This window comes from Varanus komodoensis, unplaced genomic scaffold (genome assembly GCF_004798865.1).
Source record: "Varanus komodoensis strain SLA01 unplaced genomic scaffold, ASM479886v1 scaffold13_1, whole genome shotgun sequence".
NCBI lineage: Eukaryota > Metazoa > Chordata > Lepidosauria > Squamata > Varanidae > Varanus > Varanus komodoensis.
Window position 1 is genome coordinate 4,107,313 of NW_025335408.1, and position 24,154 is coordinate 4,131,466.

At 38.1% G+C, this 24,154-nt stretch overlaps 1 protein-coding gene across 1 annotated transcript in view; it reads left to right on the forward strand.

The window, feature by feature from the left end:
* The window catches only part of NELL2 (neural EGFL like 2), a 130,812-nt gene that overhangs the window by 47,289 nt on the left and 59,369 nt on the right, over positions 1 to 24,154 (forward strand). Inside the window, exons 10-13 of the mRNA XM_044423050.1 lie at positions 10,052 to 10,143; positions 11,386 to 11,488; positions 14,569 to 14,697; positions 21,081 to 21,206. Coding sequence (XP_044278985.1) covers positions 10,052 to 10,143; positions 11,386 to 11,488; positions 14,569 to 14,697; positions 21,081 to 21,206 — 450 coding nt within the window. The remainder of the gene's footprint in view (positions 1 to 10,051; positions 10,144 to 11,385; positions 11,489 to 14,568; positions 14,698 to 21,080; positions 21,207 to 24,154) is intronic.

Here is a 24,154-nt window from a genome sequence, read left to right on the forward strand (position 1 = left end):
TATTACTGAATTTTATCTGGCCAGGGCAGCTTATTTTATTCTAATGTATATATTTTAATTTTTATTTATGTGAATTTAATTTATTGTTGTAAGCCACCCCGAGGCTTTGGCGAATGGGGCGGCATAAAAATGTTTTAATAAATAAAATAAAAAATAAATAATTGATTTCTTCTCTCAATCTCTGTCTCTCTCTCTCTCTCTCTCTCTGCAGATTTTACAATACAAGCACTAGAATGCATGCTATAGATATTTAAAATTACAGCTATAATCAACTTGCTTAGGTAGTAGTTAATTTTCAGATCCAGTGAGTCACTTGAACATTAGTCAGCCATGTCTTTATGCTTGCCACTGCTATGTTTTGTGCAAACTAACAAAACAATTACATTTACAAAAGCTTATATCTGATGATTTCCCTCCGTTGACAGATGGCCATTTATTTATTTATTTATTTATTTATCATAGTCATATCCTGCATTTTTTTTTCCTTTTGAGGAACTCAAGGCAAGTTGCACAATTTTCTTCCTCCTCTCAATCTTATTCCCACAACAACAGGTGAGTGGTGAGTTGGGCTGAGAGTCTGTGACTGGTCCAAAATCACACAGGGAGATCCCTGGATGACTGGGAACTGGAACCCAGATTCTGGCAGCAGAATTCTAGGGGGGGGGTTGGAATGGGAGATGATTTTTGCAACCCACCGAGATCTGCTTCAAAGAGATGGGAGACTCTTAGAATTGTGAAAGGTAGCATTGCCCCTGTCCAGAAGAAGAAACCTCTGCTAGATCAGTGTGTTTTGTTGAACACATAACATCACTGAATATGCAACCCAAGCACTATTAGGAGATGCTTAAAAACAGTGTTTGAACACCAGCTGTACAATATAATCCTATACATTTTATGTCAATATTCCAATTGTTATCAGTGAGGCTTAATCCCTCACTGCTTAAGGAAGCAGCCTTAAAGTGCATGTCAAAGCGTAGAAAAATTTGGGCTGCCACTTCCCAATGATCTCTTTGATCCTTTATTTATTATACTGATTTGTCTCCTGCCTTTAAAGGTGCAGACAAATCCTTTGAACACAGTTTATCAATAAAAGCTTCTGCTGGTGCATAATGCTTCTGTCTAGTCACAAGCCAATCAAAATAGTTCAGTGGCAGCTGTACTAGTTACACATGCATTTTGAGGCCCAATTTAAAGTGCCTGAGAGTCCCTTTAGAGGCTTAAGTGACTTTGGACCAGGTTATTTGAAGGACCACCTTCATTTGGGCACTCATATCGGCTGCAGAGGACCTACTCATTTGCTTACCAGTAAGAATTACCAGGTTGGCAGGTGCCAAGGACATGGCATCTTTTCTGTGCTGGCCCCATCCTGATGGACTCTCCTTTCTTGGAAGATATACCTGGCATTATTTCTGACTGTTTTAAGTGAGCCTTTAAGACTTGGTCATTCTTAAAGTTTCAGTTCACTCTTCATTGACTACATCTTTCCTATTGAATGGGTTTCATTTTTGCTAATGTGTTATTTGAATTATTGTTATTATAATGGTATTTTAATGCTGCTGTTTTGGTTAAGTGTGTACATCACTGTTTTGTGCTTTAATTTGTATATCGTGAATTTTTTTTAATCTGTAAAGGCAGTATAAAAATATTTTAAATAGCATAACAGAAAAGGCAACATTGAAACACCCAGACAAACTTAGGACCAGTGTAGTAGGTGCTCTGTAGAAGGGCAGGGATGTTTCCACTTTTGATTCTATCTCATCTGGTTAAATTTTCATGAAAGTGGTATAGCTGTTACAAAATGTATAAGACAACAGCAGCCCTAAACATCATAATGCTGAAAACCATAAGTCAGTAATCATGTGATTACTCTTTGCTGTAAGCTGTCATCCCACTAATTTGGAGGAAATCTGGAACGACACAATTGACTCTCAACTTTCCATTAGGAACAGCTGAGAAAGGAGTAGGCTACATAAAGGGAAATCTTTCCACATACTTTAAAAAGTATGATGAAGAGTAAATATTTGCATAGGTTATTGCTAGTATTTTCTATATAAGCTCACAACATGCTTTTGTGAATAGAGAGTCTTAGCTCAAACCTTTCAGAGGAACAATAGGTTTTCTGTTTTTAAGCCTACATAAAATGGTAGCATTAATGAAATGAATGAGCTTTTCAGATAAAATTGTTTTCTGCTGTTGCTGTAAAAGGGCTCTTATAATCTAAGAAAAACGCCTTTCCTGGTGTGTTTTGTGCAGGATCTGTTTTCATATTAGCATAAGTGCAATGCTGGATTCCCTGTAGGTAGGCAAAGATAAATGGAAGAAATTCATTCTATATAATCTCCGCCTTTAAAAATACATCAGTAAATGTTGGTAATTCTCAAGCTGTTTTGTTTATAAGGATGTGGATTCTTATTTATCTCCAAAGTTCTGTTTTATGGATGATACCTCTAGTCAGTATCTTCTACAGTAAGAAATTCCAATTTTGAGCTGTAGCCTGTTCTTTCTCTTTCAGCAAACACTTGTGTTTCTGTTAAGTGCATCGTTTTTTTCTTTGGCATTGATACTAGGTTTTGCTTAGAGGATTTGGATTTGTAACCTCTAAGGAGATGTTATTCATCAATGGATCTATTGAAATATAAGTTTCAGTGTGAAACGAATGCAAAATGGTCATTCTATCACTGTTGGAGATTTAATGTAATCTCTCAACATAGCAGAGTTTTTCTTTCCCCAGTAACCAACTCTTACCATTCAGCACTGGAAAGTAAAAGCCTTTTCCTGCCGGAGCACTTCTATTGTGGTACAGAGTGCTGTGACATGTCTGGCTGCTGATGGCTCTGACAAGCCATCACAGCAACAACCTGTGCCCATCTCTCACTCATGCTGTTTCTGAACTTTTAAAATGATTTCTTTGTGCACAATCTGCTTTTCTATAGGCATGCTCAATGTGGCTAACGAAATCAACATCGCAGTAAGCAATGATACCAAATCAATGATACCAAATCAATGTGGAATAATTATGGCCAAATTAAGAACACTTGGAGCAAGTTCTGTGTGGTTCGAGACCAGGCTAAACTACAGAAGAGGGACATGGCTCATGCTGGCAGTGTATGTTTAGAGGCTAGTACAGGGATGACTAACTGAAGGCATCATTGAACTTCCCCACTTGACAGGGAATCACATGGCTTTACATGGCAAATGCTGGGTGTTCCTGATATACTAGTGATGGGTTGCTCATGTGGCCTTTTGAAATACAGGAGGGGAGAATTGGTGAATATGTGCTATATTCCCTCTCTCATGTTTGAGTGCCTCACCAATTAATGAAAAAGTTTTCTTTTTTCTTTTTCTTTTCTGCCTCCTTTAAAACATTTTAGACTTAGGTTGTACATTCCAGTCTGGAGAAAGGAATGAAGAAAGCACATCTTCCTGGTTAAAAGCATTTTACACTGGCAGATAGGATGAGCTTGCTGCAAGGGGTATAATCATGGAAGTATTGTATGGATAAGGAATTGCCCTAAATGTGTGCTAAACTGGTATTGATGTTTCTGTGTACTTTTTAAAATGTTGGCTGCTGAAAAAGAGCCGCTGTGCTTTCTTTTTGACTTTGCCACAGAAGTGCTTACCCTCAATGATGTTTCTTTGGAATATGAGATGGAAAAACATATTTTAAATACAGTAAAAGATAATCTCACTGCATGTTGATTATAAGAAGAAAAGCACACAAATAAAACATTGAAAAAATATAAAATCACCACCTTCCACTTTACCAGTAGTTTAAAAATGAACAAAAAAGAGTGCACTTTTTATGGCAATTGACTGGAATCTACAATGAAAATTTATTTATTTCATTTTTCAGGTTTATTTTTTCATAACTTTTCATAAAAATGGTTCATATTTAGTTAAATTGGAATTAGTTGATTTTCATATTTCATGTTTTCCAGAAATAATTATCCAGTAGAAGAGTAATGCTACCTTCTTCCAACTATAAAATTGATGTATTAAATCTGAATAGAAGTTAGTTTGCAGATATTATATCACTCTTTTATACATGCCAGATTAAAGGATGTCTATGCTAGAGGCAGAGAAAGAAAAATTTGCATTTATCCTGGATCAATATTGCAATTGGTTAGTCTGCCTGTCATCCCTTGAATTGTTCTTTGGATTAACAGAGACATATAATTATGCAGGCCTTCTTTTTTGCCACCCCCTGAGGTGCTAGCAACTTGGGGACAAGGGCAAAATGATGGGGACACTTGGGTCTTGTGAACATTCCCAAAAGAGGATGCCAGTTACCCCATGATGTAGAATGCAGGGTACACATATCATTACCTTCTGAGAGCTGTAAAAGTTATACTAGCACCATAGTCCATTTAAGTGATGAAATCTGATTTATGAATGTGCAAAATGGCCCTCATATGTACCATAAGACTGAATTTAACCTGAATCACCTGAAAAATGGCATAGTACGTAAAGAGTATTTGGACATTAGGGTCTATTTCAGAAGTAAAATAAGTTGCTTCTATCAGTGGTGGAGCACACAATAAACTTTAGAGAAGCTCTTGCATTCCAGGGCTGTGTGGGCTGAAGGCAAAGGGAGCAAAGACAAAAAGGATTGGCCAAATAATATTAAACAATATCCAGATATTGTAGCACAAAGCATTTTCAGCCAGTAAGTGAGTCTTAGCAGATGCATTGGAACAGGAAATGGGGAAAACTGGAACAAAAACAAAAGAACCACTGAATGATTGATAATTTTCAGCATGGGGTTGAAAGGAGTACAGCCCTGCTTTACATACAGAAGGTCATGTACAGTATATCAAGGCAGGACCATGAAACCACCTTACTGAAAAGTGTAGAGTGTACTGCTAGTCTGCAGTGTAGACAAGAGTGAGATAGACTGAGTAACAGAGCAATCCTAGACAGCACTGAGAGAGCCATGGGACTATTTGAAGTCCAACTACAATGTTGGAAAAGAGCTCTAACCTTAAAACAGATGAGCTGCACTTACACCACAGCCCTGGTGTAAAGCAATATCCTAAGTTCATAAACCACAAGTCAGCTAAAGAGAAGTAACTAGACTAGAGACAGTATATTCCATTAGTGAAGTTCACGGAAGTACATCTGCTTAGACAGACCTCACCTGTTTATCCAGTTCCGGTCATTATTGAAAGACTTGCATGTGCTTATCTAGTTAAGGAAGTGAAAGTTAATAAACTATGTAAGGTGCTTAGATGTCAAATTGTTTTCATTTTCCTTGCATTTCACTGTCCAATGCATTCTCCTGGGAAGAGCCTTCAACAATTTGCCTTCAGCAAATACCTGTTGGGATATTTTGGAAGTGAAATTTCTGGAAGCATCCCTGCAGCAAGTAGCTGTCAGTCATAGCTTAGGCCTCAAAGCACTAGAGCAGGGCCTAGTGCCACCGAAGAGAATCTGAGTTTATTTATTTAGTTATTATTTATTAAAACATTTCTATGCCGCCCCATTCGCCGAAGCCTCGGGGCGGCTCACAACATAAGATTAAAATATAATACATACAACAAATTAACAATATAAAATTGATCTAATGTGGTGGTTTGGTGATTCAAATCAAGTCAAGGTCACTTATAAAATATAAGAAAATCAACTTGCTGGTAGAAAATAGCCAATTCTGTTCACTTGAAATAGTCAAGGACAAATGGTTGGAATGCTTCTCCACCCCACCACTGTGTTCCAACCAACATTGCTTCAGTCCTCCATATGGAGGATGATAAACAGCCTAAGAATTTCTATCTGTCATGCGGATAGATGGGAGATACAGAATGGCCATACACACATTGTGTCTACTAGGTAAGGACTAGGTAGTTAGTATAAAACAGGTACTTTGCAGTTAGAGCTGATCTAAGGTAGGGAGATGCAGAGAACAGAAATATTACAATGCTCTACAATGGAACTTGGAATTGCCCTATGATATCCAATAAAGTAAGGAAATAAATAAATTGTTCTTCACAAGTATAAGATGCTAGGCATTTGAGTATATACACTTAATAATTTTATCTCTTGTAGAACCACAGTGTTTTAGAAATTAATTTGTTTATATTAAAATCTGTTTTTATTGTACCTTGAATACTCATTGACTGTCGGAATGATAAAAAATATAAAGAACTAAAATGTCTAAAAATATTTTGCTAGACTAGAAATATTACCTTGATTTTTGTCCTGGTTTTACACTACTAGAGAATATTTAACATTAAAAATGTGAAAATATAAAGAAGTGTATAGATTTCTGCTCCCCTTCAATCATGCACAGGGGATACCTTGGGAGAAATAAATCTTTGTCTTTGCTCTCCACCACCATTTTCAGACTTTTCAGACTTGCAGCTTTCCCCTTTCATACTACTTTTTGGGATGGGGTAAATTCTATTTAGACAACAATGAGCTGTCTCTCCCAGGTGCCCCAATGATGCCTTGAGGGGCAGAACATGGCTGCCCAGCCATTTTTAAATAATGCAAAGACATGTGCTCATTTCAAAAGATGCAAGCACAGCTGAACTCAAGCAAACAATCATTTTGGTACAACTGCTCCAATTTCCAGTTTCAGCTGGGCCAATGACAGGTGGGTCCTACTGCCAAGAGGAAGCAGGCACACATCCCAAACATTCTCCAGAAGAGGCTCAAAATCCATTTTTCTTACACTTGGTTTCTTTGACAGCTCACTGAAGTTGAGCTTTCAACATAAAAACAAACTGCAAGAATCTTCTGCTGACAAGTGTATTGTTTAAAAAAAAACACTTCAAATCCTCATCTCTTTTTTAAAATAATGGGATAAGTCCAGATCCATCCACTTCCTATTCAAAATCTGCCTTTTAAATGGATGCTGAATTTTGACAGTCAACTGTCAAACCCTGTTTCTTTCAAAGAAAGAAAGATGGAATTCATTTTTTGACTTTTCAGGCCCTTAAAGTCTCTAGACACAGTTGCCTTCCCTCATTCAGGAGATCAGCCGACACTTTCTTGGACATTGCTCCAATCAAGTCTTAAAATCTATGCACTTGCACTTAAGCAGATGACTACTGCAACAGAACTGAACATCACTGTGTGCAATATATGAATTTAAAAAATGCTGCACAGCCATAAGCAGTCAATGTACCACTGGGGCATCTTGGAGGGCCAACCTGTAACTGTCCAAAAGCAGATCACAAAACCAGCCTGACCAGAGGCATTCATAATCATTCCTCCCACCAAAAAGAAAAAGGAAGAAAGGTCCAAAGGGCCAAAAGCTGCAGTGAATCCAGAATAGCTTGTGGCAACAGTAGATGAGGGGAAGCTTCTGCCAGTCACCCCCCAGAGTGCTGTTTGTGCACTTTGAGGGCAGCTGGGAGTGGCACTTGACCAATAGCCACTTGGAAAGAATAGCAAAATATTTTTGTTGCTGTTTCCAATCAGCTTATTAGTTTGTTTGGTAGTCCCATGATGGATTATGCTGCCTAGATTCAGATAACTCAATGTGGGTCAAACTGACCCTACTATAACCTACTATAAACCATGGGTTATCAGGGTGGCTTATGAGTCAAAGTCAAGCCACCCTGACATGACAACGGTGGGTTCAGATAACATTACAAGCCACTGTGATTTATAAGCTAGTAGTAGGTTTTGTGTCCTACTTTCCTACTATCCCAAGCCATGCTAGGTGGTACTGCACTCTTTCCTACACAGGGAGTTTCTACCATATCAAAGGAACCATTCTACTTGTGGAAAAGCTGCTGAAGATCCAGGTCATTATATTATTTCTTAAAAGATAAATGCAATTCTTTCTTACAGTGTGGAAATGATTATGAGAGGTTCAGATAGACAAACAAGAGTCGTAAGTCCAAAACTATGTCTTAACAAAAGTTCAGTTACATAGAAACATAGAAACAGAGGGAGTCAGAAGGGGTCTCCCAGGCCATCTAGTCTGACCCCTGGCTCTAGCCGGCTCCATTCCTGACATGCCTACCATGTGCATGTCCGATCTCATTCAAATGTTAAGTCAAAGTTAAAACTGAATGCCTATCATAGTAAAAAAAAAAATGAATTGGATGGCTATTTCAGCAGTTGTCTTATTCACTAAAATTACTGATAAATCTTAATATGAGTTAATTGAATTATACTGGATAAGCCTCTCCTTGATCTGAAGCTCCACAAATGGCAATAATGTACCTGGCAAAAACATGGTAATTTGCATCTCTCTGTAAGAACAAAGAATGTTGGGTAAACTATTTGCAAGTTAAAGGAGTGGGGGGCATTAAAAGCAGGCACAGAGTGCAGGTAAAGACGGAGAGCCCACAGGGAAGGCTGCAGGGATTGGTATCACTCCAGTATGCCCTGCCTGCTCCCAACCAGCAGACCACATGCACAAGCATGCTTTGAGGTTTGCCGGCCTCCTTTCCCACCGTGCTAGCAATTGCCTCCCCAGGCCTGTGCAGGCCAGGTATCAGGAGGAGAAATTTCAAGAAGCATTTCAAGAATGGTAGAAATTTGGTATTGACTAAAAGTTCATTATGAAGCGTCCTTTTCTCTCTCTTACGGTGCCTACAGTAACATCACATAAAAGCCAATGGTCTGGTTATTTCTATAACTCACTGGAACAGAATTTAAGATAAATAAAGATGATTGATCACTTGGGGACTTATTAGAGACGAGATAAACATTTTCTTAGTCCTGAGAGGAATTCAAGCAAACAAAAAATATTATTTTATTTATTATTTTATTTTTATTTAAAACTTATTTTAATTGCTAAATTATTGCATTTATTAGTATTTTAAATTAGCCGAGAATGCACCGGGGGTTTTAAATGTTTTTTTTTCCTTTTAAATTGTTATATTGTTATTGTTTATGTATGTTTTTTTGTATTTTTTGTGAGCCACCCCGAGGCTTTGTTGCAATGGGGGAGGCATAGAAATGTTTTAAATAAATAAATAAATAAATAAATAAATAAACAAACAAACAAAATCTTCACTGGTTGTTGCATTTATAGACTTCAGGTCAAGATGGCCAGTCTTTTATCCTCAAGGACAAGATAAACATTAAAGCGCTCCTGTCATGGGAAACTGAACCTTTAGGCTCATCAAATTATCTGGTTAGAGATGGAAAAATCTCTAGCAACATGTAGGCATTCTATCATTCACCGTAGTGTTTTAGTCATCTCTGTATGAAACAATGGTTTATCAGGGTTATCAACAGCAAAAATATATTCACTTATCTGTTTGATTAAATCTTAGATCCCAAAGCCTAAGAACATATTTGTGAAGTTAAGCATGTTGAATTAACATGTGCAACGCAGTGAAGAACAGTTTTTAATTGAGTATGGAATACTCCTTAAAGATAAATGCTGGAAACTAGTCTGTGTTTTTCCCCTTAAGAAATCAAAAGTAAAATTGGCAACAGTGGAGAATATTTTCCAAATCAGTTTCACTGACTCTGAATCTTCTAACTCTGTGGGGAAGCCATACACTTATCTGAATAGACCTTCTAGTTATATCGGTAACACATTGAAACACTCAGATAGTCCATCACACCATATTAACCACATGCAAACCGAATGTGTGCAGCATCTTTCCCTTTGCCTTTTGAAGGGGAAAGAATTATATGCACAGATAATTCACCCATCATGTTGCTGTATGTATCATGGGGAAAAGTAGGTAATCGTATTTTTCTACTGATACTAGTAGTAGTCTTCTCATTATACTTTGTTACCTGCAAAGTATCTTGAAAACTTGCTTTATTTAAAATATTGTATGCTGCTTTTGTATAAAAATATCCAAAGCAGTGTACAAATTCAACAGCACACAACACATTTCACTAGTATTCCCAGCCCACCCCTGAAATGCTTGGACATCTTATGACTCCACAGACCTGATTGGATGTAAACCCAATTCCAAATTCAAGAACTTTTCTGTCTGTTAAATTACATAGTTTTGAGCTGAAAAGATGTCTCAGTGTTATGCTCAAAAGACTTCTTTATTTTGAAATATATCCAGCACATTGAATCTGAAACCCATTTAACCAACATATTGGTCTATTTTTAAATCTATAGCAATATGTGTGTTTGAAGGTAAAACCTACTTTGAAGGTGAAAGAGAAACTGTACATGCAAACTCAGGGGATTGCATTCTGTTTGAATGCAAGGTAAGAGCACTTTTAACTTATTCTCTTTCTCATCCTTGCAATGTAATTAAACCTGCTCAAAATATTGCTAACAGTGACACTGTCGGATCTTCAAGTGCCCTGTATTTTGCTAGTTTCTGTCTCAATTGGAATAAATAGGGGTTTTAAACATGAGTGTTTCTTTTATAAGGAAGGAGAAAAGGAGGGAATTGAGAGCAAGCCTCAAGCTCACACCATCTTCTCTGCCATTTCCCTTGCATGAGAGAAATGGAAAAATAAATCAGGAAGATACTGTGCTACATTCCTCCATTGCTTCTTATAATTATAAGCCCATTTCCTGACTAGCTATTGCTTATAATCTCTGCATTATATGAGGCATGCTGTGAATATAGTTTTTTCTAATGTTAATTTTGCAAATGTTTTCATCATAACTTTTGAATTTTTGAGCAATTTGGACACTTGGGGGACTTTTTAAAGACCAAATTTTATATACATGGTGTTGAACCCAGATTTAGTCATTCATGGTTAAAATCAATGGGATCAAGTTAGCTATGACCCATTGATTTCATGTGTCTAGTTCTTTAGCAGTGAAATCCTTTGCATGTCCGTCTGTCTGTCTGTCTGTCTGTCTGTCTGTCTGTCTCACTTTAATACCACCCAGTAGCTGAGGCTCTCTAATCAGAAGTAAGTTCCATTTAGTCCAATGACAATTACTAAAGTCCTAAGAAAGTGTATGGAATGAACTCAATGGGACTTATGCTGAAGTAGACACTCTTTTCAAGGAAAAGAAATGTTGACAATAAGACCAGATCAGTAATTTTCAGCTTTTTATTATGAATTGCTGTATAACGGCCACCCTTAAAAGATAGCAATGAGATGCCTCTGTCTATAGAAACCTGTTAGTAATGTAGCCATCCTGAGTGGGTTTTTTTGGGGGTGGGGCAGTGGTTTTGTTTGATAGAAAGGTAGGGTACTAAAATAGATAAATGAATTAAGTGTGCGCTTTCTTACTTTTAGGAGCAATTTTGAAAAATTATAAATTTGGGATAAAAATGCCATTCTTAGCATTTTCATGAAATATTTTGATTAGTTCCTAGAAGTGCTGGTGTAGCTTTTGTTAGAAGGCTGGGTAGTGCAATCGCTTATGCATGAATAAAACTGGTTATTGAGTAATTTCTGCTTTCCAAACATATTTTTACTGGCTGCTTTAAATCTAACTGAAAGTGTACTTTAAGAAATGAAATAATAATGTTGATTTAATAGGACTACAAAATGCAACGTTTGATGAAATCAGATTGCCCTGCCTTGAACTGTCCTGAGTCTCAGCAAATCTCCTTATGTAATAGTTGCTGCAAAGTCTGCAAAGGTAAGGCAAAGAAAAACGAAGAAGCCAAGAGAGTGGCCTCTAGTCTTCAGAGGTTCATGCCATAATACTCGTGTTATTCATTGAGATGCCTTAGTGTGTTTTTTAAAATGTTTGTTGTAACAGATTGATTTAGCAACCATTTTGAAAAACTTTTCAAAGGTTCACTTCAAAGTGTTGTGACTTTAGGTATTATAAATGAGACCTAAATCATAAATGTATTTAATGTATCCAATGCCACTCAATCCAAGTGCATTTATTTATTAATTTATATAGTGCTAGTTGTAAACAAAAATCCTATCTAGTTTATAAGTAGTAAAATCACATGTAAATGTAATTTTAATGTAATTTTAAATGTCAAATTCAGATTTAAATGTAATTTTAATATCAATTTATAAATTAATATTAAAATTACATTTAAAATATAATTTTAGAAGCAGTTCTGATTGCAATCATCACCATAATGCAGAGCAATACAGGAGCAGTTAAATGGAATGCATGATTATTTCAGAGATAAACCAGAAAAACCCTGAATGTATTTTCAGGACATACTGGAGAGATGCCACATTTTCTGCCTTCTGTACTACACAAGGGAAAAATTCCAAAGAATAGGTGCTGCTACCGAGAAGGCCCACCACTGAGGTGTTATGCAGCAAAATTTTCGTAATTTGGCCTGACCATCAAGGTCTCCTCTGATTATCTTTAATTAAGGTCAGTTGGCATTCTGCTAGATATATAGAAGTTTAAAGCTTCTTATCATCTTCTCAGAGCAGGAATAGCATAGAGGTTTCAGTTGTAGGATCAAGTGTATCCTCATGAATACTAATGTAGTCCCAACTCTTCGCTCAACCAAATCTACTAAAGAAGAATAGCTGCATGACTGTGTGAAGGATGTGGCCCATGTGGGTGATTAGAAGAGCTATGACCAGGATGGGTCATTGGTGTGAGGTCTTTTCAATGAATGAACTGGGTCTCAAGTGTTTCTTTTTAAAATGACTGTAATGATAGTATGGAATCTGATTCATCTCTATGCTTCATAATGACTTCAGATATATTATGTAACATGCTTTGACATTAAATTGCATTCCCACTGTAGGTATTGTACACTTTCCTTTTAATAGAGAAAATTACACTCCTACATTTAACACATACAGTTCGAACAGATAACATGTGTCCTGATTTGTGATGCCAGGGTTAAATATATTATTGTCTGGGATTTCCTTGTCCTCACTCAAGGTGATATCATTTTTGTTCTTCAAGAAGTGCATATTTGCAGCTTATTACATATGCACAAAAGGGTTTAGTCTTGTTTTTGCTAAAAGATAAATCATGAGAAACTGGGTTCTAAAATGAAACAAGCCCTCAGCCTCCTGAGTTTCATCATGCGCCTGTGTTCATTCATAAAAGCTGCATTCAATTCCTGTGTTATCCAGGGTCAAATTAGTATATGAAAAGAAAAATGAAAACAAACCCAGTGAAAATAACATAATAGAAGCTCAGTAGGATCTTTCAATCTATCCAAATAAATCCCAAAGACAATGTGCTTCTATAAGTTTAAATTATTAGAATGGCCCCTGAGAAAATGTAAAATTTTCTTAATTATTCAATGGAGACCACGAGTCTGACAAGTGTAACTGGCAGGTTCACACTTGGTATCAGAACATTCATATGTCTGTGTGGGTCAGCTTATAATCACTAGTTATAAGGCAGCTATGGATCTCATTTCTGAAAAATTAAATCAGTACAGAATCAAATCATTTATATTTGCTCACTTATACCATCATTTATATTTGCTCACTTAAGAAAGGGAACATACAGATCAATAGAGAGAATGTAACCTTTGCCTCCTGTGATGCTCAGTTCTGATGCAACTGACACAAGCCAGAAGAATCCTAGCTAAAGTCAAAGATTTGTCCTTAACCATGACTTCTTTGTGGTGAAGGAAGAACAGGACAAAACCTACCATGAAACCAACCACGGTTATTCACAATCAGGCAGAGAAACCATAGACTCAAAGGAAGAATGAGGGGAACAACCCATAATGTTACTAAAAGTAGGCATTCTTGCTTCAAATTTAACTACTAGTCCAATAGCTACCCTGGTTATATCAAGAAGATCATAGTTACACAAATGAATGCTAGACAACAAACAGTTGCATGTTCAAATTGCCTTTTAATAATTCCTGGCAAGAGTGGGAATTCTCATTCACATCAGCAGCTGGTGATTTCTACCAGTTAACCAATTACTCCAGCATTTATTTATTTATTCAATTTATATCCTGCCTTTTTCCTACAAAGGACTCAAGGCAGCTTACATTATTCTCCTCCTCCATCTTATCCCCACAACAACAACCCTGTGAGGTAGGTTGGGCTGAGAGTCTGTGACTGGCCCAAAGTCACCCAGTTGGCTCCATGGCCGAGTGGGGACTAGAACCCAGATCGCCTGAGTCCCAGTCCCATGCTCTTAACCACTACATGACACTGGCTCTCACTCTCTTCCTATATATCGTGTGTGTATATGTATGATATATCCTGTTTTATTTTGCACTTGAACACAAATGCAAAGATGCAGGATAGTGGAAAATGTTTTACCACTTGGCAGGATGTAATGGATAGCAGACTTATAAAAATGTTAATGTACACACTGTACATGGAGGCCCAGGAATGTCTATAGTTGGAAAAGACTTGCACTTCCAAACTCTAAGATGTTACTCCAACAAGCTCTTGTTTTCCTTTCAGTATGGGCACCATCACTTAGTGATAAGTTCTAAATGTTAAAACCAGATGTGAATAATTCTATGTCTCTTAACAACTAGATAATAATGATGCTGAAGCGGGGAATGATGAATTGGTTGAACAGAGGATTTTTTTCCCCTGGTTCTTCAGTTTAGTTCTGATTGTAGCAACTACCAGTTCATGATCACAGTAGTCAAAGGATTCGTAAGCAGGGCTTGAAAACCATGGTGAAGAATCATTATCTCATGCATGATAAAGTGCTAGGATCAATGGGAACTTTGTCACTCTCTTCAATAGGAATTGCATATTGTTTAGAGCCTTTTAACTATCATTCTGTATAATTTTTAGGCCACAACTTTTGCTCTGAGGGACACAAGTGTTTGGAGAATTCTTTCTGCAGGAACCTTGAAGACAGGGCTGTCTGCAGCTGCCGAGATGGTTTCCGAGCCCTTCGAGAGGACAATGCATACTGTGAAGGTAAAGAAGGACATGGCAGCCATCAAAATTAGTGTGGATTGCTGCAAGAAATGTGTATTAATTCACAACTTGTCAAAGTGATGGGCTCATTAAATGCAGGAATTTAATTTAAAGCATATTAATCAACTGAAATAATTATCTCTCGAATTAAGATTTTTCTCTTTCAAAAAACAATCTGTGTCAAAGTAATAAGCTTATACAGCTGAGTTCTCGATTTAGAAGCAATATATTAACTACAGAGTGTGTTGTTTCATTAATCAGATCTCATAGAAGCTAAAATTCTCATATTAGGGCATTTTAATATATTGTCTAATTGGTTATACCTTTTAATTAAGCCCTTGAGGTTTTTCTGCTTTCTAAAAATTATAAATGTCAGAGTAAGCAATACTAAGTAACAAACTTCCCATATAAAAGATCATTTGCGCATATTTCTCTAAGCATATCTGCATTCACTACACATGGTCCATACAAAATGTGCAGTGTGTGATGATAATGTTTATACAACATGACAACCCATCCTACAAATCAGACATACAGAATGAAATAACCCACAGTACACCTGACTGCAGTCTCACTGTGGCCTCCTATGTCCCCATTGCTCCTTCCACCATCATCCAAGAGGATTTGGTTGCCGAAACTGATTTTTTCCCCTGCTCTGAGTGCAACTTCTTTTCAGTTTAAACCACCCCTCCCCTCTTTTTCTAAAGAAAAGAACAAATTTCCAAAGAAATGCTTTTGTTATATTTTCAAGTGGCAGCCTCTCTGAAGTGCCCAAGTGGGCTTCATGCAGGTCTTTGTTCTCCTCAATCCTGCTCTCAAGCATTTGATTGAAGATGCTTGTATTTGGGTGTGCCTTGATCTTGAGACATTCATAACTACCGACCGAGGAATTCAGTAGAAAACCCTTTACTTGCATGAGGGATACATTAAATATACAAGACTTATATGTATGTGTGTGCAATCATAGCAACTGTTCTAAATTATTCAGCTATTATCTCTATAGGCTCCAGTCCCAAATAATCTGAATTGACATTCATGAGGATGTGTGCTTATGCAATTCCAATAAATGCAACAATTTCTGACTTAATAGTGTATCCTGAGCGCCACTAAAATCACCATCCTTAAGCTAAATGTAGCCGATATGAGTTGCAATGGGATGCATAAATAGAGGTAGTTTCTCCTCTACTGTGCATTAGTCTGACCTCACCTGGAATATGCCATTCAATTTTGCACAGCCAGGGTTAAACAGGATGCTGATAATCTGGAGAGGATTCACAGGGGGGCAACAAAGATGATACAGGGTCTGAAAAATCAGTATAATGATGAGAGATTGAAAGAACTGGGCCTGTTCAGCCTTGAGAAAAGAAAACTACAAGGTGACATGATAGCAGTCCAAAGGTACCTGAAATGCTGTCACAAAGGAGAAGGAAAAGACCCATTGTCACTCTTCCCAGATTGTAGGACACAGAACAATGAACTTAATCTACAGCATGCCAGGTGCAGGCTAGACACAAGAAGAATTTCCTAACTGTAAGAGCAATACAACAGTGGAACCACTTGCCAAGAGAGGTTGTGCGCTCTTTCACACTAGAGACATTCAGGAAGAAGATAAACGGTTACCTGAGTGGGATAGTGTGACAGGCATTCTGCAGCAGCAGGGGGCTGGATTCAATGGCCTTCCTTGTCCCTTCCAACCCTACAGTTCTATGGTTCTATGATCTATGATTCTATAAGAAGGTGAACATGTAAACAAAGACTGTTCCCTGGCCGTAAATGTCTTGACTAATTTAATAGGGTGATCACTGGGAAGGACATAGTTGCTTATACTGTTTCCTTAGAGCTTCATGTCAGTTTGTGACTCAGGTTGGATGCTAGATGCTTGGAGACATAATTATATGTTTATTGCTTGATGACTGCACAACGTTTTTTGATGGAATGGTGTTCACACAGGCAGCAGAGAATTATAAAAAGAAGCATAACAAACCGATACACATAATTGAGTGAACCACAGCTGTGATATATAGAAACATTATATGACATATAAAGAGGACAGCCCTTCAGAGATGAGGCATGTCCATTATCTTTCTTCTTCACCTTCATTTCCACCTGCAAAGAAACAGTGAACTACAACAGGATGTAACTAAAGGTTTTCTTCTCCATGATTACCAACCTATGAGCAATTACCTTGTCAGATAAAGCTCAAAAATTAATCATATTTAAAAAGCATTCCTTTATGTGTTTTCAAAGTACTTAAGCATGAACATATAATTTTCTTTGTTTTCAGAACAAAAAGTGTCTTTTTAAATTATTACTGGAGTGCTTAGTAAATAGTGACATTCTCAGATATTACTGAGTTTTTCAATATTTGAATTATTGTTTTTAACTATTAACTTTCCCACCTTGAAAAGGACTGCTTGTAAGCAAGAGCCTACAAGCTGCATTTTCCTTGCACTCAGTGGACATGCACAGGAGTCCATTGCAGATGACATTTAATGAACATTTATTTATTTATATAGAAAATGTCTTTAATCATTGTAGCAGTGCACTTGACTACTTGATAGGTGCCATTAATGGAAAGGGTAAAGATGAATCCATTTTTACTAGAAAAAAGGGGAAAAGGTAGTATTTGAAAGGCTTTGTTAAGGTAGAACTGTGTTCCTAATCGCTGCCCCTTTGGCTAATAGGAACTATTAAGAAATAGGTCTTTCACTTTTTAACAGCTTTGTAATTTGATATTGTATCTTGCTTTCTCATGCTAAAACCCATAAGAAAGATGTCTTGTAATATGGTAGAATCTAGGATTAATTGCATGAAATGACAGTCCTAAATATAATAAAATACAGTGCCATTAACCATCTGTTGATTCATACACAGGAGAAACCATTTTCAGTCCCTGCTTGCTTTATATGTTTGCACTGTTAACTTCATCAATGATAACAGAGCCACTCACCAAAATGCATGCAAATCAAGCCATTAACAGCAGTATTAAGTACAAGAATTAATCCTAAAGCTGCCATTTTCAATCTCAACTCGGTTTGTTCTGTGCTTGATGCAAAATGCCCTAACGATTTTGCCTGTCCCGAAGGAGAGACCGTGCAATTGTTTTACTATCTTGACTTCGAACTTATTTCTGAATAAACAGATTGTTCTTTTTTCTAAAATGTCATTTCATACACAGCCGGATGCTGCATGTTATCCCTTAAAATATAATGAGGACTTTTTTTTATTAATGCTGCACGCCCACCATATCTTCTAAAAATTGGGTCAAGTTATATTGACTAAACAAAAGGATGAAATTATGTTTTTAAAATGCTGGGGTGGTGATACTTCACAAAAGCAGTTCTAAAGAGCTTGCATTTAAGAACAATGTGGGCCTGCTGGTTGATATGAGGGTTCCTGCATTATGGCATGGAGACCTCATGCCATGGGGCTCATCATGCATCCATGCACAGCCAGAAATTTGGTGCATTTTAGGGACACTACATGAGAGCAGAGCTTCCAAGATCCTAGCCCTGTATCCTTCACTGCACCTAGTTGAGAGGCACACGGTCTGCTGAGACACAACTGGATTTGCACAGCACCTTGCCCTGTAGTTAGAATTCCTCTATGCCTGTCAAGCAGACAGGCAGAGTGGTACTTGTATGCCTCTTCCACCCTCCTTCCTTACCCTATCAGTCCACCTGCAGCATCCCAGAGGATCCTGCTGGACCACTGAGAGCTCCTGTGGGCAGTGACAAACCGCCCAGCACTGTCTGTGCTTTGACTTTTGTTTTTCTTTGACTCCCTCTGTGTTATCCATTCTTGAGAAAAGGAAGCTAACCCTGGGCTACCCAGAACCCAAGGATTCTGCTGCAAAGGGTGCTTTCCACTCATTCATTCATTAAAAGCTTTTGTATGCTTTATACATTATATACAAAGCTTTTGTATGCTTTGTATACATTATACAAGATCTAAGATGGCTTACTGTATTTAAAAAGACCATTAAAACAATTTAAAATAATAGAACAAAACTAAATCACAAAGCAAACAGAGTGAATAAACTTAAAAACTATTAAAGTTCAAAATACTGTTTAAATAAAAAGGTTTTGGCCTGACGCCAAAAAGAGTATAAACTTGGCGCCAGGCATAGCTCTCTAAGGAGTACATTCCAGAGTCTGGGCGTCACAGCAGAGAAGGCCCTACTCCGAGTTGATGATCTTTTTACCTCTCTTAGGGTTCCCAGAGTAGGGCTTCTCCCATAGATCTTAAGGGGCGTGAAAGCATATAAGGAAGGAGACGTTCCTTCAGGTTTCCTGGTCCCAAGCCATTAAGGGCTTTATAGGTCAAAACCAGCATCTAGAATTGGGCCCGGACTTCAACTGGAGGCCAGTGGAGCTGGTGGAGGACCGGCATTATGTAAGAGTAACATCCTATCCTGTAAAACGCAGGAAGAAATAAAACCTCAGCTACACAGTTGCAATTTGGCACAGACACCTGTCTGCACGGACACAGTTTACTTAGCAAATTTCAACACTGTAGCCCATTGATCATTTTTTTAAACTCTATTTTTAAAGGTGGTGGGTAGAAAATGCCCTTTTGTAGCAGAATCCTCATGAGTTTTTTGGGGTGCTTGGGTGGCCCTGGGCTGCCCTTCCTTTCCAAGTATAAATAACAGGAAAGCACAAGGGGACCCCTAACCTCCTAAGAACAGGTCAAAAAATATTGTGGGGAGTGGAGGAGACACACATGGTCGGTTCTCTCCACTTTCTGGAACCAAGAATTTTTCTAAGGATGCTAGGAAGACCTAACGGGTCCCTCAGTTTTTTTGTTTACCCCAGCAAATAGCACCTCATGAAGCAGCAAGCCCAGGGAGCGATGCATGTGTTTTAAAGAGGCAAGCCTCCCTTCCTGCATGGGGGCACACCTAAGATTTGAAGCACCTCCTACTGCTAGCAGCAGGGAGGCACTGTTAGCACCTGGGGCCCCTGAAGCAGCAGATAATCCCCAAAGGAATCTGGGGAATGCACTACAAAGCAGCCCTTTCCTGTAGTTCGGGTCAGGAAAGGCCGTCCAAAGTGCTTGGGAGGATAATTTTTTTATTTTATTTATTTATTTATTATAACATTTTTATGCCACCCCATTCGCCGAAGCCTCGGGGCGGCTTACAACAATGCTGAATGATCATGGGCGCCCCTCAAAGTCCTCGGGGGTTCACCTCCTGGATGAAACAAAACAGGGCCGGGAAAGCCTCCATTAAGCATAGCTTTTGCAATGTTAGAAAACACATTAAAGTCAAGTTACTGCCAGTGGGAAGAGTGCTGTGTCCTGAAAACATGCTATCCTGCCATGGCTTATAAACTACGTCGGCTTAATGTGCAAATGCAGCTAGGGAAAAGAACTACCCCATCTGATGGAACAAGAACACCCTTGAGTTTTGTTTTTAAAGATCAGCTAGTGAAGGGGGAAATGTAGGAAGATATGTGTCAGTTTAAGGAGAAAAAGAAAAATCATTAATAAGATGGTGAGGGGCTTACTTAGTCATTAAAAAAGAATGGATGCTCAGTGCCATGTGGGTGGATGAAATCGCCCAGAAAGTGCATAAGACCTGAAGAGAGGGCAGGAGAAATTTATGAGTGTGTGTACAGGGGGAGAACTGTAGGTGAAAACCTTTCCTTTTTAAAAAAAGAAAAAAAAGAAAACAAGCTATGGCTGGACTTACTAAATACTAAATGGCAGTTGAGGGGGGATTCACAGACTGGAGCCCTTTGTAAGAGTGGCACCCAATAACTGTGCATAGTGAGAATGACATATTGAGGGGGAAATTTGCATGCAATGGAATGGTCAACTGGAGTGAGCGTTCATTGTTAGAAGAGAAGGGCATATTTAATATTTTCATTTTTTATCCTTCATTGCAATTGCGCAATAGACTCAAAAGATAAATAGTCCTTAATTCTCTTTCCTGTCACTTAATATTGGCCCTAACTGAAACTTTAGTTAATTGATAAATCAACCAAATAAACAATTAACACCTACAGTTCATTCTCTCTCTGTCTCTGTCTCTCTCTTTCTCTCTCTCACTGACACTAAAACATTGAATCTAGAGGAAATAATACATAATTGTTTATTATTAACAACAATAATTAGCTCTTTAGATGTCTTCCTTTCCTTAAATTCATAGATATCAGACATACATTTTTAAAGACGTTGCAAGAGTTGAAGCAGCCTCTTCTATAGATCCACAATCACATTGTCACATCTGGTAATTTGGGCTGCTGGAATCCAAGCTTGCACCTGCCTCAGAAAGGCAGAGGCAAATTTTCTGGTGTGCAGACTGCTTACAAGGTGTCTATAAGACTGGAAAACCAGCAGTATTTGTTCAACTAACCTCACCACTCTGTCCACAGATATTGATGAATGTGCTGAAGGGAGGCATTATTGTCGGGAGAATACCATGTGTGTAAACACACCAGGATCATTCATGTGCATCTGCAAAACAGGTTACATCAGGATTGATGACTACTCATGTACTGGTAAGAGATGACAGCTTGTTAACAATAAGATTTGCCTAGCATTTCAATGCCCTAAACATAAGCATTCCGCTTACCTATTAGCACAACAAAAGGAAACAAGGAAGTTGACTAATTTGTAGTGGTTTTGTCTCCTAGAAAAATGTTGTAAGGCCATGTATGTGCCACCTCATTTAATAAAAATAGTGCCCTGTTTATATGCTGTAATTCTGCATTTGGAATGGAGAATTAGAATACTAAGGCATGTGAGAAAACACACTCTAACTGGATCGTGGGATAGATCCTCTTCTAGATTATAATAGATTTCTCTCAGGAATGTGATACGGAAATATTTGCTTCTCTGACTTAGTTCAGATGGAAGCAATACCTTTCAATGTTAAACTAAGCATAGTTACACTTGGTTAGAACTTAGTGTAGAACCATGCTTTGGTGTTACCTTTTTCTCATTGGGTTTTTCTGCTTTGAAGAAAAAAAAAGCTGGGACTTTATTTTACACAGCAAATGTAATGAACAGGCTTATTTATCTTCAGTTAAGGTCACAGGGCACAGTGCTTGTTATATGTTAATTTGTACACTTTTGGGTACACAGATTTATGGGAAATCACTTGAATATCCTTTGCTTTTTGGTCCCCAGATTGTGGCCAGATGATCATGCGCATTGTCTGTTGCCAGGATCAGCTCACAACAATGCAGCACTTGTAGTTGTGTCCCCAAAAGATTTTATTAAAGTGATAGCATTGTAGTGCTCCCAGTGTTTGGCTAAATTGGTTTTAATCTAACTTTGAACTGCATACTTCAGAAAGAGGAATTCATGACATTAATTCAGAAGCAGAATCTGTCTTACTGTACAGAATGGCTTGTACTCATTCTAGTGATGCATGCAGTTAAAAACGAACAAACAAACAAACATAAACATGTCCAATACCAATCAAACAGATGCCCCTTGAAGTTACTGAACAGGGTCACAAGCTGCTGTTTGTTTCCAGCACCTCATATCAGAAGCATCCCGAGTCTTTCAGCATTTAGTTCATCTTTCCCCATTCCAGGACCATCCAGATAGCCATGTCAGCTGAGGAATTATGGGAACTGTAGTCCAATACATCTGGAAGACACCTGGAAGGGCTAATTTAGCAGTTGGGGCTAATCACCACTGTTTGATTTATATTCCATGTCTGTACTCAACCTTTGAAAAACCTCTTTTCCATAATTCATATGAAATGTGTAGCAATGCTTCCTTTTGTCTGCCCTGGGAGGAAAGAACAGGCTGAAACTGAGAGATGGAATCTTGTATGGCGTGTGCAAAATTCCAGTTTCTCTATGGTGATTCTCTTTCCATAGAGAAAAAATACAGCCCATGAAAAATACAGTCCTGTAAAACACAGCCCATGATGATCTGCAGGCTCCCCACAACTCTCATGGAGATTTTGTGGGGATACAGGGGACCTTAGGGGAAGATGGAGGTAAAGATCTGTTGAATAAGTATGGTAACATTGCTTTCACCAAGGTTTCCAGCATTGCTGAGACCCAGCCCTGGAATCAAATTATCTTTCGGCAATTGATTTTCCAGGAGATCATAAATGCTGAGCATTATAGCTTGAGTGGGGCCCTTAACTGCGTTTTTCATTTCATGGGTATTGTCTGCCCATAAGAACAAAAAGTCCTTGAGGGTATTATGGTACATTCTAGTTTGGGCTATTTCATACAGAAGTGTGTTTCAGAAATGATGATTTCCACTCCAGAAAATAGATGCTCTTTAGAATTCTAAAACAAGTGGCAATATTAGTTGAGCCACTATCCTTGACTGCAGTCCCCTCACTTAGAGCCAATTCTGACTTTCCAGTTTGTATGTAAGTATGAATAAGTGTAGAGTATGTATTTCTCCCATCAAAGTGGAAGCTGCTGCTATTGCTATTTTTAAGTGGCTCTTTAAGTTGTTTTTACCAACTTCTTTTATATATTGGTTATATTTTATAGGGCTGTTTTATGGCTTATTGTATCTTAGTTGTTCTTAGGAAAGTTGGGCACCATTGGGTGGAAAGGGAGGGATAAAATAAAAAAGCCAGATGTCTTTTAAAACAGGGATTGGCAAAGACCTGTCAGTAGTTGCCTGGTGATTTGTGATTTGTCAGGGACTACTGACGCCCAGTTGTTTAAGAACAAGAACAACCAAATGACTGCTTATACTGCTGAAATGAAGAGAACTCAGGCTAACTAGGAGTGGATTTTTATTTGGAAGGCTGTGAAGTCCATTAATTTCCAGTGCACAAATTCTTAGGCTCAGAGTTATGTAAATCCAAGCTTATGTGGTAGATCTCAGGGTTCTCAAATAAAACAAAATTGATCCTCTAAGCAGCATTTCTGTTCACTCCGTTTTAAAATAGATGCAAAGCCCTTAGGTCTTCCTGGTTATGGATTTCAGCCACAGTACAAATTTTATATGTATTTACCTTTCTGACTTGACAAGATATACATGTATTTTGCAATGTGGTATATGTAAGAGAACATAACATATGCAGCCAGAGTTGATCCATAATTAGGGTTTATGAGTAGTTATCTATGAAAATGTGCTGGGATGGGAAGGGGTTGGAGGGGTAGCTGTATGCCCGGAGAATTGAGAGGAAGGCAATTTTCACTGTTTTTCTCTGCAGCATCCCACATTTGACACCAGCTGCAAAGGGCTAGGATTCCTCAGAAACAGAGTCAGAGGTTGTGGGAACTGCAGGGGAAAGGGAAAATTCCAAAAAGAGCCTCCATCCATGTTCTCTTTTTGGAATTTTGATGGTAGATATTTGCAAAGAGCCTCCATCCATGTTCTCTTTGCAAATATCTACCATCAAAAGACTGGTCTCTGCTGGATAGAACCCTGTATCCAAAGTCTACACATACATGGTAGATGCAGTATATGGAAGAAAAAATGTTATCTTACTGCGATGCCCACGAATAGGAGATGG